General features: G+C 44.8%; 1 protein-coding gene across 29 annotated transcripts in view; it reads right to left on the minus strand.

Annotated features, from left to right (window-relative positions):
* SCRIB (scribble planar cell polarity protein) overlaps window positions 1-14185 on the minus strand; it is a 239190-nt gene that overhangs the window by 163005 nt on the left and 62000 nt on the right. For all 29 annotated transcript variants that reach the window (XR_013635276.1, XM_078851362.1, XM_078851365.1 and 26 more), the window contains one exon: window positions 31-120. Coding sequence is in view for 28 of the 29 variants with exons in the window: in XM_078851362.1 (XP_078707488.1) it covers window positions 31-120 (90 nt within the window). In the remaining variant the exon portion in view is untranslated. The remainder of the gene's footprint in view (window positions 1-30; window positions 121-14185) is intronic.

Below are 14185 nucleotides of genomic sequence, written 5' to 3' on the forward strand. Positions count from 1 at the left end.
CTTCCCGGCTTGGGCAGCCCAGCTCCTTACCTCGTCATCACCCTTGTAGGGAGTGGAGCCTTTGCCCCCTGCGATGCTGATGCCCAGCCCCCCCGTCTGCCGCAGGATAGTCAGGGTCAGCTGCAAGCAAAATGGAAACAGATCACAGCTCAATGCAGAGCAGCTGCCATAAAAACAGCTGGGGGAGTAAGGAGGGTGGCGGGCACAAGAGCGCATGCAAGCTGGCATACATACCAGCACACAGGAAAATGACTGCGAGTTTCGTTTAAGTGTGTACATGGCTGCTCATGTATTTGTGCAAAGCAGAAGGGCTGATGGAGGATGGGGTGGTGGCCACATCTGGCTGTTAGTGCCCAAAGCCATGGCACCAATCAGCCGGTCAGCCCCTTTCCCATGGATCTGTCCCTAACCTTTAGCCCAAGCCCCAGCCTGCCAGCAACAAACATATCAGACAGTGCGGCCAAAACCACAGCAAACCGAAAAGCAGTGGGTGTGGGCAGAAGACTCGGGGTGGGATGGGGGCACTGAGCAGGAGTTGGAGGGGACTTGGGGAAGTCAGGGGTGACTGAACAGGAACTGGGCAGTTGGCAAGGGGTGGAATTGAGCCAAATGGCGAGTGACAGGAGCAAGGGACGCTGCCTGTGCCACCTCCCAATTATGTATCTTGGTCTCCTTTCCTTTGGGGTCCAATTCTATGCAGGTGCTGTGAAATTAAGGGCCCCACCTGACCCTAACATGGCCTGCACTTGGCTCCCACACACAGAGCAACACCAGTGCATGGCCCTGATCAAATTACCCCCTTTGCCCTACTGGCTGCAAACAGGATGGGGTGGCTGCCTCCTCTTCTCTCCTCAGGGACAGGCAGACTCAGGATTCTGACTGAGGCATTCAACAGCTTCCTTCCCTCTCTGCTCTCCCACTCTCCCTCACCCTGAGAGCACTCTGCACGTGTCTGGGCCTCAGCTGGCTGTGTCTAAATCCAGGGCCAGCAGAAAGCGCTGTGTGGAGAGGTGCTCGGCTCATACACCCGCAATGACAGGGAAGGAAGGAAGGTGTTCCTGGGGCTCACTGAGTGCCACAGGCCCAAGGAGCCATGTGAGGACAGCCCATTGGGCAGTGGTGGAAATGCACAGAGACCCCGCTGGGGAGAGAAGGGTGCTGGTGGGGGAGGAAGGAGACGGGAAGAAATTTGCTGCCCTCCAGATGTCACTTCTCTGGAAACAAAGTCTAGAGCAGAGAAAGGCTGCTGCAGAGGCATCAAGCTCTAAGAGCACACACAGCTGGGTCCATCCCCAGAGACTGCACTGAGGTGGGAGGCCAGAGCAGATTTGGGCCACCTCCTCTGGTAGCCTGTCTCTGGTATGGTCCCTGCTAGGTGCTCCTCAGAGATATGTCATGGCAAGGGAACCATTGAATCTTGCCTGCCTGGGGTAGGCAAGGTGCAAGGGGTAGGGACCCTAGAGTTCTTGGAAAAGTCCACTTCACCCAGCTCCAGCTGCAGCTCAATGCATGATGTGAGCAGTGTGTGCAGAACTCGACTTTATGAACTGAAGTTACTTTGCAGCTACCATATTTTTAAGTTCCATGGTGCTTTGAGAGACATGGCCTCTGGAAAGCTGCCTGATCAGTCATGGAAGGTTTACAGTCCAGTAAGTCACTAGGCAAATGGGGTCTCTGTCTCTGCTCTCTCTCGGTTTCCTCTGCCCTTCTTGCTTTCCTGTATTTCTGCTCCCATTCTGGTTCTAACAGGAATGAACCCTGTGCAGCCTCTGGCCATGGTGTCTTGCTATACTAATCTCAAGAGCACCGCTCAAATGGATTAAAAACCGGCTGACAGATCAATGGGGAATTATCAAATGGGGATGTTTCTAGTGGTGTTCCCCAGGGATCAATACTTGGTCTAAAATTATTCAGCATGTTTATCAATGATATGCAAGTAAATATAAACTCACTACTGCTATAATAGGTGGATGAGTCAAAGATTAGAGAAGTGGCAAATAATGCTTTGGCTAAACACAAGTTATTGGGCTCCATATAGTGATAACACAGTGAACTTTAAGGCCTTGTGATATATAGATTAGACTACATGATCTAATAGTCCCTTCTGGCCTTAAATTCTGCTAATCTATGAGGACAGAGCAGCGATACAAACTGATCTGGCTGCCTTGGTAACCTGGGTCCACTCAAACAAAATGTTTTTTAATATAGCCAACAAATGCAAAGTTATACAGTATAAACCAGGAATGCAGGCCATACCTATAGAGTAGGGAATTACATCCTAGAAAGCAGTGACTAAAAAGGACTATGGAGCCATAGCAGACAAGCAACAGAACATGAGCCCCCAGTGGGATGCTGGAGTAAAAAGGGCTAACGTGATCCTTGGATGTATAAACAGGGACTAGAGAGTAGGGAGATGATTCTACCCTCTGTATGGCTCTGGTGAGACCGATACGAGAATACTTGGTACAATTCTGGTATCCATGTTTGAAAAAAATGTTTAAAAAAAATTTAAGAGGGTGCGGAATAAAGCCACAACAATGATTCAAGAGCTGGAGAAAATGCCTGACATGGAGACTTACAGAGCTCAATCCGTTTACAAAAGTGACTGAGAGCAAGGGTTGATTACCATGTATACATACCATCATGGGGAGAAAATATCATACTAAAGGGCACTTTAATTGAGCAGAGAAAGGTAGATATCAACCAATGACCAGATGCTGAAGTCAGACAAATTCAACTTAGACATTAGGCACAAATGTTTAAAAGTTAGTGTGATTAATTACTAGAATAAACTATGGAAGGACATGGTGGATTCTCTGTCTCTTCCTGTGTCCCAATCCTGCATGACTTTCTGGAACAGATGCTTCAGTCAAACACAAGTCACAGGGCTCGATAAAGGGGTAACTGGGTGAAATTCAGTGGCCTGTGATATACAGATGGTTATACTAGATGTTCCAATGGGCCCTCTGGCCTTAAATTCTGTAAGTCTTAAGCCATTGCCATTAATACTCTAAGTAGGGGGAAAAACCCTCCCTCCCCTGCAACTAATTCTACAGTAAGTGAAAGCAACACAGGGCCGAGAGGCGCTAGAGATCATGGCAGGAAATAACCGAGTGAGATTCAACCTGGATACAGACAGCACATACATCCCAGGAGGGAGAAAGCAAACCCCAGATTCCGAATGGACCTTGGACCAAGATGGGGTGGTAGCAGTGAGTTAGACCAGAGTTTGCAGTGGGGTAGAGCAGCTAGAAAAGCCCAATGGGATTGTGTGAGCAGGAAGGGGCCAGTCTCTTCTCTCTCCAGCTCTGTGCTCAGCTTCAGGTCCCTCAATCCCACATCTCCTGCCTGGGACAGGGAGGGGAGAGTCCTTCTCCATCTGCTCTGGGGAGGCCTCACCTGGATACCCCATTCAGCTCTGGATACCAGCTGAGATACTGAAGGAGTGGAGGGTGCTCAGAGAAGCAGCTCAGGAGCCAGAAAGATTGACTCACCAGGAGAGATTAGAAGAGCTAAATATGTCTGGCTTCGCTAAGCAAAAACTAAAGGGGACATGACGACAGGCTGGAAATACCCGAAGTGTGTGATCAGTGGAGAGGTGGGAGCTTATCGCTTGGGCTGTTTTGAACTAGACTAAAGCAAACAATCAAAAAGCTAAACAGGAGTGAATGATCCTACCCTGGCCCCAGAGATGGGATGTGGTGGGGAATTTCCAACTCTAACCATAAGAACAGCCCTATTGGGTCAGACCAATGGTCCATCTAGCCCAGTATCCTGTCTCTGACAGTGGCCAGTGCCAGATGTTTCAGGGGGAATGAACAGAGCAAGGCAATTATCAAGTGATCCATTCCCCCTCCGCAGCTTCTTGCATTCGGAGGTTGAGGAACATCCAGAGCATAGGGTTGTGTCCCTGACCATCCTGGCTAATAGCCATTGATAAACCTATCTCCATGAATTTAGCTAATTCTTTTGGGAACCCAGTTATACTTTGGACCTTCACAACATCCCATGACAATGAGTTCCACAGGTTGACTGTGTGATGTGTGAAGAAACACTTCCTTCTGTTTGTTTTAAACCTGCTACTTATTAATTTAATTGGGTGACCCCTAGTTCTTGTGTTATGTGAAGGGATAAATGACAAGTCCCTATTCACTTTCTCTGCAAGTTTTAGATTTTATAGACTTCTAGCATTTCCACCCTTAGGCCTCTCTTTTCCAACAGTCCCAATCTTTTTAATCTCCCTTCCTATGGAGGCTGTTCCATACCCCTAATCATTTTTGTTGCCCTTCTCTGTACTTGCCCTTCGCTGTACTTTTTCCAATTCTAACTTTTTTGAAATGGGGCAACCAGAACAGGACGCAGTATTCAAGGTGTGGGTGTACCATTGATTGATATAGTGGCATTACAATATTTTCTGTTTTATCTATCCCTTCCTAATGGTTCCTAACATTCTCTTAGCTTTTTTGACTGCTGTTGCACACTGAACAGATGTTTTCAGAGAACAATCCCACTTGAATAGCCGGGTATATACTTTGGGATCTGGCCTGAGGCAACGTCTGTGCCACCATGGCCACACTATTTTAGCTCACTGGTTCTCAACCAGGGATACTCAGAGGTCTTCCAGGGGGTATAACAACTCATAGATATTTGCCTCATAGTTTTACAACAGGCTGCATAAAAAGCACTAAAATTTCATTGTGACTTGATTGTATTGCTCTATATACTATACACTGAAATGTAAGTACAATATTTATATTCCAATTGATTTATTTTATAATGATATGGTAAAAATAAGAAAGTACGCATTTTTTCAGTAATAGTGTGCTGTGACACTTTCGTGAGCAAGTCGTCTTTAAGTGAGGTGAAACTTGAGGGTACACGAGACAAATCAGACTCCAGTAGTCTGGAAGAGCTGAGAGCCACTGCAGTAGCTCAAATAACAGCCCCCATATGTATGTCTACCCACACTTTGAATCACACCTCCCACCTGCTGTGCAGCCGTACACTATATTCTTTATTCCTTTTAGAGGTTGTGTTGCGTTATCACTCTTGTTCTTGGTTTGTAGGGAACAAACATTCATAATAAAGGGCTGGTGAGCAGGGAAGGGAAGAGCCAGCTAATCTTCCTCCCTCAAACTGGCACTAAGGGGAGGGAGAGCAGCACAGCAGCCCGCACGAGCCAGTAATGGAGAGCAGCATCTAATAAGGCCAGGATCTGGGTTCAATACTGCTAGGTGCCCTGGGGCATCCCTGCAGATCTCCTCAAAGCCGCTCCAGGGGTAGGGACAACTTTTCTTTTATTGGAGAAGGGCTAGAGTTAAAAGATAATAAAATTATAGCTGTTGTGTACATTTGAGTGTAAATAAATTTAGTTGTGGTACAAAACTATTCTGTTCTAAACTCAGTGCAATCCTTATGTTACTAAAAGCCCCCAGGTGCCTAAGCTCCTGCTCATGACAGCACTGTGGACCTACTGTTATATGCTAACCTGTAGGCTTGAGAAATCCCAATCATCATGATCTGCCAGTTTTCCATATTCTGAGGTCTTGTTTATAATCTCCCTAAGGAACAAGTGGGAGCTCCCTGTCCCCAGCTGTTTGTTAGAGCCCTTTGGAATTCAGTGTAGGGGTATGGGGGCAAAGCAGGAGGAGGAAAAAGTCTGAGTTCCACCTGGATGGAAATATCAGAGCGGTTCTCAGGGTCACTTTGAGCAGCAAGGGTAGCAGGGAACAGTGCTAATTAGAGAGGACGCCAAGCTCATGATGCCTGCAAGCTGAGTCTGCCCCACAAGGAAGGATGCTCAGATGACACAGTGAGGGGGGGCAGGCTCACCAGACTATAGCAAGTGTCCAACTCTGTATGGGAGACAAGTCTAGGCCTCTCAGTTACATGGCAAGTTCAAGAAATATGGATGAGAGAAGCTAGTGCTTCCTGCATTAGGATCCTCAGATCTCCTAGTTGTGCCACTTGGGTAGACCCACATGCTGGTAAAGTCTGCTCTTGACAGGAATCTAGAGGAAAACTGCAGGAAGGTGAACTGGGCAGCTGTGATGGCTGATAGGACAGTCATTCGTGAATGAGCTTCTCCAGCCTGAAAGGGGAACATCCGACCTCTCAAAGTGGCAACAAATCAGGGATTGGACCCAGACTGCAGTGCTTTCGCCCTTCCTTAGCAGGGGAAGTGGGACAACAACCCCTATTTCCAGGAGTTTCTACTAATTTTTTGGCTTTTCCTTGACCCCCATGAGCCTCCCAGACAACAGTCAACTTTTCCTGAAAGGGAACTTGTCAGGATGGCATTACAGGTCCAGATTCTCAAAGGAAGTTAAGGCTCTTCACTTCCCTTGAAATCAATGGGAGTTGGGCACCTAAATACCTTGTGGATCTGGACCATACTCCCTGCTTTACAAATTCATAGAATTTAGGGCCAGAAAGGAGCAATATGTTCCTATAGGCTGACCTCCTGTGTAGCACACATCAGAGAACCTCAAACCCAGGGACTCCTGCATCCAGCCCAGTAACCTTTAGTTGAATGAGAGTGTCTTTTAGAACAACATTCAATCTTGATTGAAAGACTTCAAGTGATGGAGAATTTACCACAGCACTTAATAAATTGTTCCACTGGTTCTTGTTGATGAACTGAGGAACAGTTGGGGAAGTGACTTGCCCAAGCTCACGATTGGCTGTATGGAAAACATTTTATATGAAAGGAGAATGAGAAAAATGGGATTGCTTATTTTAGAAAGGAGACAAATCACAGTGGATATGATAAAAGTATGTAAAATAATGGCCTAGAGAAGGTAGAGGAGTTTCTATTTCCCTGCCTCACAACAACAAAGGAACATACAATGAAATTGGAAGGTAGCTAATTCAGTTATAAAAAGAAAATATTCTCTCTCACCACATGTAATTTAACTGAGGAACTCACTGCTACAGGATGTCTCTCAGACTAAGAACTTATAAGATTCAAAGAGCAATTAGACATGTCTATGGTAACAATATCCACTGATGTAATGAAAAACCTCTTATTTCAGGGCTACACTCCTGGTACTGACTTCGGTGGGATGGGAGACTGGACTAGTTGAATCCTGAGAATTGGATTAATTAACTGGGAATTGGTCCTGCTTCAAGCAGGGGGTTGGACTAGATGACCTTCTGGGGTCCCTTCCAACCCTGATATTCTATGATTCTGAGTCTGATCCACTATGGCAAGTCCTGTGCTCCATGGCTGGGGCAGGAGATTATTGTTTCAGTGCCTGGTTCTGAGACACAGGCCAGCGTCATAGTTCCAAGATTTTGACACTGTTCTATTCTATGCAGATTCTTAGGCCTGGTCTACACTAGGAATTTACATTGGCATAGCTACATCTCTCAGTGTGTGAAAAATCCACACTCCTGAGAGATGTAGCTATATCGACCTAACCCTCAGTGTAGACAACACAAATTCTTCCATCAAGCTAGCAACCACCTCATGGGGAGGTGGATTACCTATTCCAACAGGAGAATCCTTCCCCTAGGCAGAGGTAGTGTCTATACTGAAGTGCTACGGCAAGACAGCTGCACCCCTGTTGCATATTCTTATACTACCCTCAACACCATAGTATCTGAGCACCTACCACTTGTGCATCAAGTGACATGAATAACATTGGTCATGCGTAGCTCGTTCTCTCTCATTCTCCCCCCAGGGTAGAACTGTGCATACAGTGGCGTGTTTTGCAGTTTGGGGTTTTAAAAAAACGTTGCACTGTGTTTATGTTAGAGAAAGCTAACTGGCCGAGTGTACCTGGGACACAGAGCAGAAGGTGGGGAGATCTGTAATAATCCTTAGTTCCGTGGAAGGTTTTTTTCCAGTCTGGGACCAGACCCTGAGAAAGCTTTGTTTCCTGCAGATACTTACCCCATTCACTGCCTAAACTGGAAGCCACCAGAGCTGCCCCCACCACACTAGATCTAGTCCTCTGCAGGGATGGGTGGGGGGAGGGAAGTGAAGGAATGATATACTCTTATTACATGAGGATGATAAAGTATGTTCCAGTCCATTAGTAACTAAGTAGAATGCTGAACAGCATCTACTAGGGATAAACAATTTTAAATCAGCAGGTCTGCAAAACTTGCACCCAAGTGTATTAAAAAAGTTGGCTAAGGAGAGGTCTGGCCCACTGATGTTAATTTTTAATAGATCTTGGAATATTGAGGAAATTCTAGTAGACTGGAAGAGTGCAAATGTCATGCCAATATTCAAAGAAGGCAAGCAAGATGACACAGGTAATTACAGGCCAGTTAGCCCGACAACAATACTGAGCAACAAAGCTAATATGGGATTTATTCAATAAAGAATTAAAGGATAGGAATAGAACTAATAGAAGCTGACATGGTTTTATGGAAAACTGGTCTTGTCAAACAAACCTGATTTCATTATTTGATATGCTTACGAGTTTGGCTGATAAAAGTTACTGCATAAAGACCTCCTGTGTCAAATTCAGTCCTTTGCTCTTAGAACAGAGGCGGGCAAACTACGGCCCATGGGACTCTCCTGCCCGGCCCCTGAGCTCCTGGCCCAGGAGGCTAGTCCCCGGCCCCTCCCCCACAGCCTCAGCGCGTTGCACCGCCGGCGCAAGGCTCTGGGCAGCCGGGCAACGCAGGTGCAGAGCCGCAGCCTGACCCGGGGGTGCTCTGGGGGGCGCAGCTGTAGCGCCGCCAGCCACCGGTGCTCCAGGCAGCGTGTTAAGGGGGCAGAGGAGTTTGGGGTGGTGGTCAGAGGGTAGGGGCGTGGATAGGGGCCGGGGCAGTCAGAGCGCAGAGAACAGGGGGGGTTGGATGGGGCAGCAGGGGGCAGTCAGGGGTGGGAGGGTCCGGGGGGAGGAGGTGGTGGAGGAGGCAGGAGTCCCAGCGGAGACATCAGGGGGCAAGAAGCGGGGGGACGGAGGCGGGGGCCAGGCCACGCCTGGCTGTTTGGGGAGACAGCCTCCCCTAAGCGGCCCTCCATACAATTTTGGAAACCTGATATGGCCCTCAGGACAAAAAGTTTGCCCGCCTCTGACTTAGAGGCAACCCCATCATAGAAATGTAGGGCTGGGAGGGACCTTGAGAGATCAAGTCCAGCCCTCTTTGCTGAGGGAGGACCAAGTAAACCTAGACCCGCACTGACACGTGTTTGTTGAACCTGTTCTAAATACCTCCAATTCCTCAACCTCCACTGAAAGCCTATTCCAGAGTTTAACTATGGTGATAGCAAAAGTTTTTCCTAATATCTAACTTTGCTGCAGATTAAGCCCATTACTTCCTGTCCTACTTTCAGTGGATGTGGAGAACTATTGATCACCATCCTCTTTATACCAGTCCTTAACATATTGGAAAACGTATTAGGTCCCCCCCCCCACTCTTCTTTTCTCGTGACTAAACAGGGCCAGTTTTTTTTTAAGCTGATTCACATCTTGCCTAAAATGTATTTACCCAGAATTGGACTCAATACTTTAGCTAAGGCCTCATCAGTGTCAAGTAGTGCAGAACAATAAGCTCCTGTATCTTACATATGACACTCCTGTTAATATACCCAAAATGTAGCCTTTTTCACAACTGCACCACATTGTTGACTAATATTCAATTTGTGATCCACTATAATTCTCAGATCCTCTTCAGCAGTACTGCCACCTAGCCAATTACTCTCCATTTTGTAATTGGACATTTGATTTTCCCTTCCAAAGTGAAGTGCTTTACAATTGTCTTTATTGAATTTCATTTGTTGAATTCGGAACAATTCTCTAATTTATCATGATTGTTTTGAATTCTAATTCTGTCCTCCAAAAGGCATGCAACCCCTCCCAGCTTGGTATAATCTGCAAATTTCATAAGTGTACTCTCCTCTCCATTATCGAAGTCATTAATGAATATATTAAATAGAACCAGACCCAGGACTGACCCTTGCAGGAGCCCCCTAGATACACCCTCCCAGTGTGAGAGCAAATCATTTAAAACTATTATTTGAGTGCCGTCTTTCAAGCACTTATACACCTACCTTATAGTAATTTAATCTAGACCAAATTTCTCTAATTTGAGACTGTCAAAAGCCTTACTGTAATCAAGACATCCTGTCTGCTGCCTCCCCACATCCACTAGGCCAGTAACCCTGTCAAAGAAGGATATGAGGTTGGTTTGGCATAATCTGTTCTTGACAAATCCATGCTGGTTATTCTACATAACCCTAATATCCTCCAGGTTCTTACAAACTGAATGTTTAATAATTTGTTCCAGTTTCTCTCCAGGTATCAAAGTCAAGCTGACTGGACTAGAACTCCCTGGGATCTCTTTCTTCCCCGTTTTAAAAGACAGGTACTATGTTTGCCCTTCTACGCTGTCCTGAGACCTCACCTATCCTCCATGAGTTCTCAAAGGTAATTGCTGACAGTTCAGAGATTGCTTCAGCGAACCTGTTCTTTCCCTAGTTTGGCTTGCATTTCTTCCCCTTGTTAATAGTAATTGTGTTGAGTATCTGTTATTAGCCTTCTTAGTGAAGACCGAAGCAAAACGGACATTACACATCTTGGCCTTCTTGATGTCATCCATTATTAGGAGCGCTGTCAATTAATCGCAGTTAACTCACACGATTAACTCAAAAAAATTAATTGTGATTAATCGCAGTTTTAAATCGCACTGTTAATCAACAGAATACCAATAGAAATTTATTAAATATTTTTAGAAGTTTTTCTACATTTTCAAATATATCGGTTTCAATTACAACTCAGAATACAAAAAGTGTACAGTGCTCACTTTATATTACAAATATTTGCACTATAAAAATGAAACAAAAATAGTATTTCAGTTCACCTCATACAAGTACTGTAGTGCAATCTCTGTTGTGAAAGTGCAACTTACAAATGTAGATTTTTTTTGTTACACAATAGCACGCAAACAAAACAATGCAAAACTTTAGAGCCTACAAGTCCACTCTGTCCTACTTCTTGTTCAGCCAATTGTTAAGACAAACAAGTTTGTTTGGATTAATGGGAGCTAATGCTGCCCACTTCTGGTGACATTGTAAATAAGAAAGTGAAAACAGGCATCTGCATGGCACCTTTGTAGCCAGCACTGCAAGGTATTTACATGCCAGATATGCTAAACATTCGTATGTCCCTTCATGCTTCGGCCACCATTCCAGAGGACGTGCTTCCATGCTGATGACACTCATTAAAAAAAATAATGCGCTAATTAAATTTCTGACTGAACTCCTTGGGGGAGAATTGTATGTCTCCGGCTCTATTTTACCCACATTCTGCCACATATTTCATGTTATTGCAGCCTCAGAGGACAACTCTGCACATGTTGTTCACTTTAAGAACACTTTCGCTGTAGATTTAACTAAAAGCAAAGAAGATACCAATGTGAGATTTCTAAAGATAGCTACAGCTCTCCATCGAAGATTTAAGTATCTGAAGTGCATTCCAAAATCTGAGCATGGAGGAGGTAAAAGAGCAACACTCCAATGCGGAAACTACAGAACCTGAACCACCAAAAAAGAAAATCAACCTTCTGCTGGTGACATCGGACTCAGATAATGAAAATGAACATCCATTCGTCCGCACTGCTTTGGATTGTTAACGAGCAGAACCCATCATCAGCATGGATGCATGTCCCCGGGAATGGTGGTTGAAGCATGAAGGGACATATGAAACTCTAGCGCATCTGGCACATAAATATCTTGCAAAGTCAGCTTCAATACTGCCATGCAAGCGCTGTTCTCACTTTCAGGTGAGATCGTGAACAAGAAGTGGCCAGCATTATCTCCTGAAAATGTAAACCAACTTGTTTGTCTGAGCAATTGGCTGAACAAGAAATAGGACTGGGTGGACTTATAGGCTCTAAAGTTTTACATTGTTTTATTTTTGAATGCAGGTTTTTTTTTTGGTACATAATTCTACATTTGTAAGTTCAACTTTCATGATAAAGATTGCACTACAGTACTTGTATAAGGTGAATTGAAAAATACAATTTCTTTTGATTTTTACAGTGCAAATATTTGTAATAAAAAATAAATATAAAGCGAGCACTGTACACTCTGTATTCTGTGTTATGATTGAAATCAATATATTTGAAAATGTAGAAAACATTGAAAAATATTTAAATAAATGGTATTCTATTATTGTTTAACAGTGCCATTAATCGCAATAATTTTTGTAATTGCTTGACAGCCCTAGTTATTAGCTCTCCTTCCCCTCCCCCTTTTTTTCTTTCTCTTGTTCCTAATGTATTTAAAGAACCTCTTCTTATTGCCTTTTATGTCCCTGGCTGGTGTAACTCATTTTGTGCCTTAGCACTTCTGATTTTGTCCCTACCTGCTTGTGCTATTCTTGTGTGTTCCTCCTTAGCAATTCATTCGTGTTTCCACTCTTGTAGGACTCCTTTTTGATTTTCAGATAATTAAAAAGCCCCTGAGGGAGTCATATTGGCCTCTTACTATTCTTTCTATCTTTCCTTTGGATCAGAATAGTGGACAGTTGTGCATTTAATATAGTCTCTTTGAGAAACTGCCAGCTCTTCTGAACTCCTTTATCCCTTAAATTTTCTTCCCACAAGACCTTACCTCCCAGTTTAAGTCTTTTCTTCTTTTTCTTTTCTTTTTCTTTTTTTTTTTTTTTTTTGAAGTCCATTGTCCTTATTCTGCTGCTCTCACTCCTTCCTTTCCCTTGAATCATGAAATCGATCATTTCATGGTCCCTTTCACCCAAACTGCCTGCCCTCTTCCTTTCATCCCATACATAGAGTTAACAAGCTCGATCTTCAAACTTGTTAGGGTGTTTGCCCCACTACTCCCTCTTGGGAGGTTGTTCCAGAATCTCACTCCTCTGAACCTTCTTCTAATTTCCAGCCTCAATTTATTCATAACCAGTTTGTCCCCATTTGTTGTTGCACCAACATTATGTTCTGGCTTAGGTAGCTCTTCTCCCTCCCTGGTTATTAGCCCCCTGTTGTATTTATAGAGAGCAATCAGATCCTCTCTCATCTTTTACTTTGCTAGGCTAAACAAGCCAAGCTCTCAGACTACTCTTGTGAGACAGGCTTTCCATTGCCCTAAGCATCCTAGCAGCCCTTCTCACTTCCGTTCGAGTCTGAATTAACCTTTCTTGAGCCCAGGCTCCAGAACGGCACGCAGTATTCTAAATGCCAAGTTATACACCTAGGAACACTGAGTGAATGCCAGACCTATGGACTGGGGGACTCATCATGCAAGGTACTGACTGAAAAGGATTTAGGGGTCATAGTAGACAAGCACTGAACATGAGCTCCCAGTGAGACACTGTGGCAAAACAGGCTAATATGATCCTTGGGTATACAAAGAAAGCACAGGGAGTAGGAAGGTGATTTTACCTCTGTTTTGTATGGATGGTATTGTTAAGACCAATGATGGAATACTGCATCCAGTTCTGGTGTCCACATTTATAGGAGGATGTTGAAAAATTGAAAAGGCCACAAAAATTATCTGAGAACTGGAGACAATGCCTTACAGTGAGAGATGTAAAGAGCTCAATCTGTTTATCTTATCAAAAATAAGAGTGAGAGATGACTTGATTACAGTCTACATATACCTATATGGGGAGAAAATATCTGATACTAAATGGCTCTTTAAGCTAGCACAAGAAGACACAACAAGACCCGGGCTGAAATGGCTAGACACTGAAGGCAGACAAATTCAGATTGGAAGTTAGGCTTTTTTTTTTTTTTTTAAAACCAGTGTGAGAAAATGGCCGATGTTAGTATGGTGGGTCCTGCGCTTTTCTTGGCAGGGGGCTAAGATGCCACCCCTTGCCCCTGCTCTTGGGGCATCGAGGGCCCAGCTAGTGGCCCGGGAAGGTGGTAAAGAAGAGAAGCAGGGGAGGGATCTGGGTTTGCTCCTTACTTTGAGCCCCAGCCCCTCTCAACCCCTGTGGGTTCTTACCCTCTTCCCCCTTGGGTTGCGTGCCTTTAGTCTTTAGACACTGGGGGGAGGGAGTCTCCCTTATTTCGGTTCTCTGATCTTTCAAGTCTCACAGCACACCTCCAAGCTCCAGTCCTCTCTCCTTCCTTTGTCTGCCTGAAGCAGGGAGGTTTTATTAGGTTCCTGACAGGGCCTTAATTGACTGCAGGTGCTCCAATTAACCTGTAGCCACCATCCCTAGTCTACAGGGAAGCACGCCTTAATTAGTCTTGGTCT

Source organism: Lepidochelys kempii, chromosome 2 (genome assembly GCF_965140285.1).
Source record: "Lepidochelys kempii isolate rLepKem1 chromosome 2, rLepKem1.hap1, whole genome shotgun sequence".
NCBI lineage: Eukaryota > Metazoa > Chordata > Testudines > Cheloniidae > Lepidochelys > Lepidochelys kempii.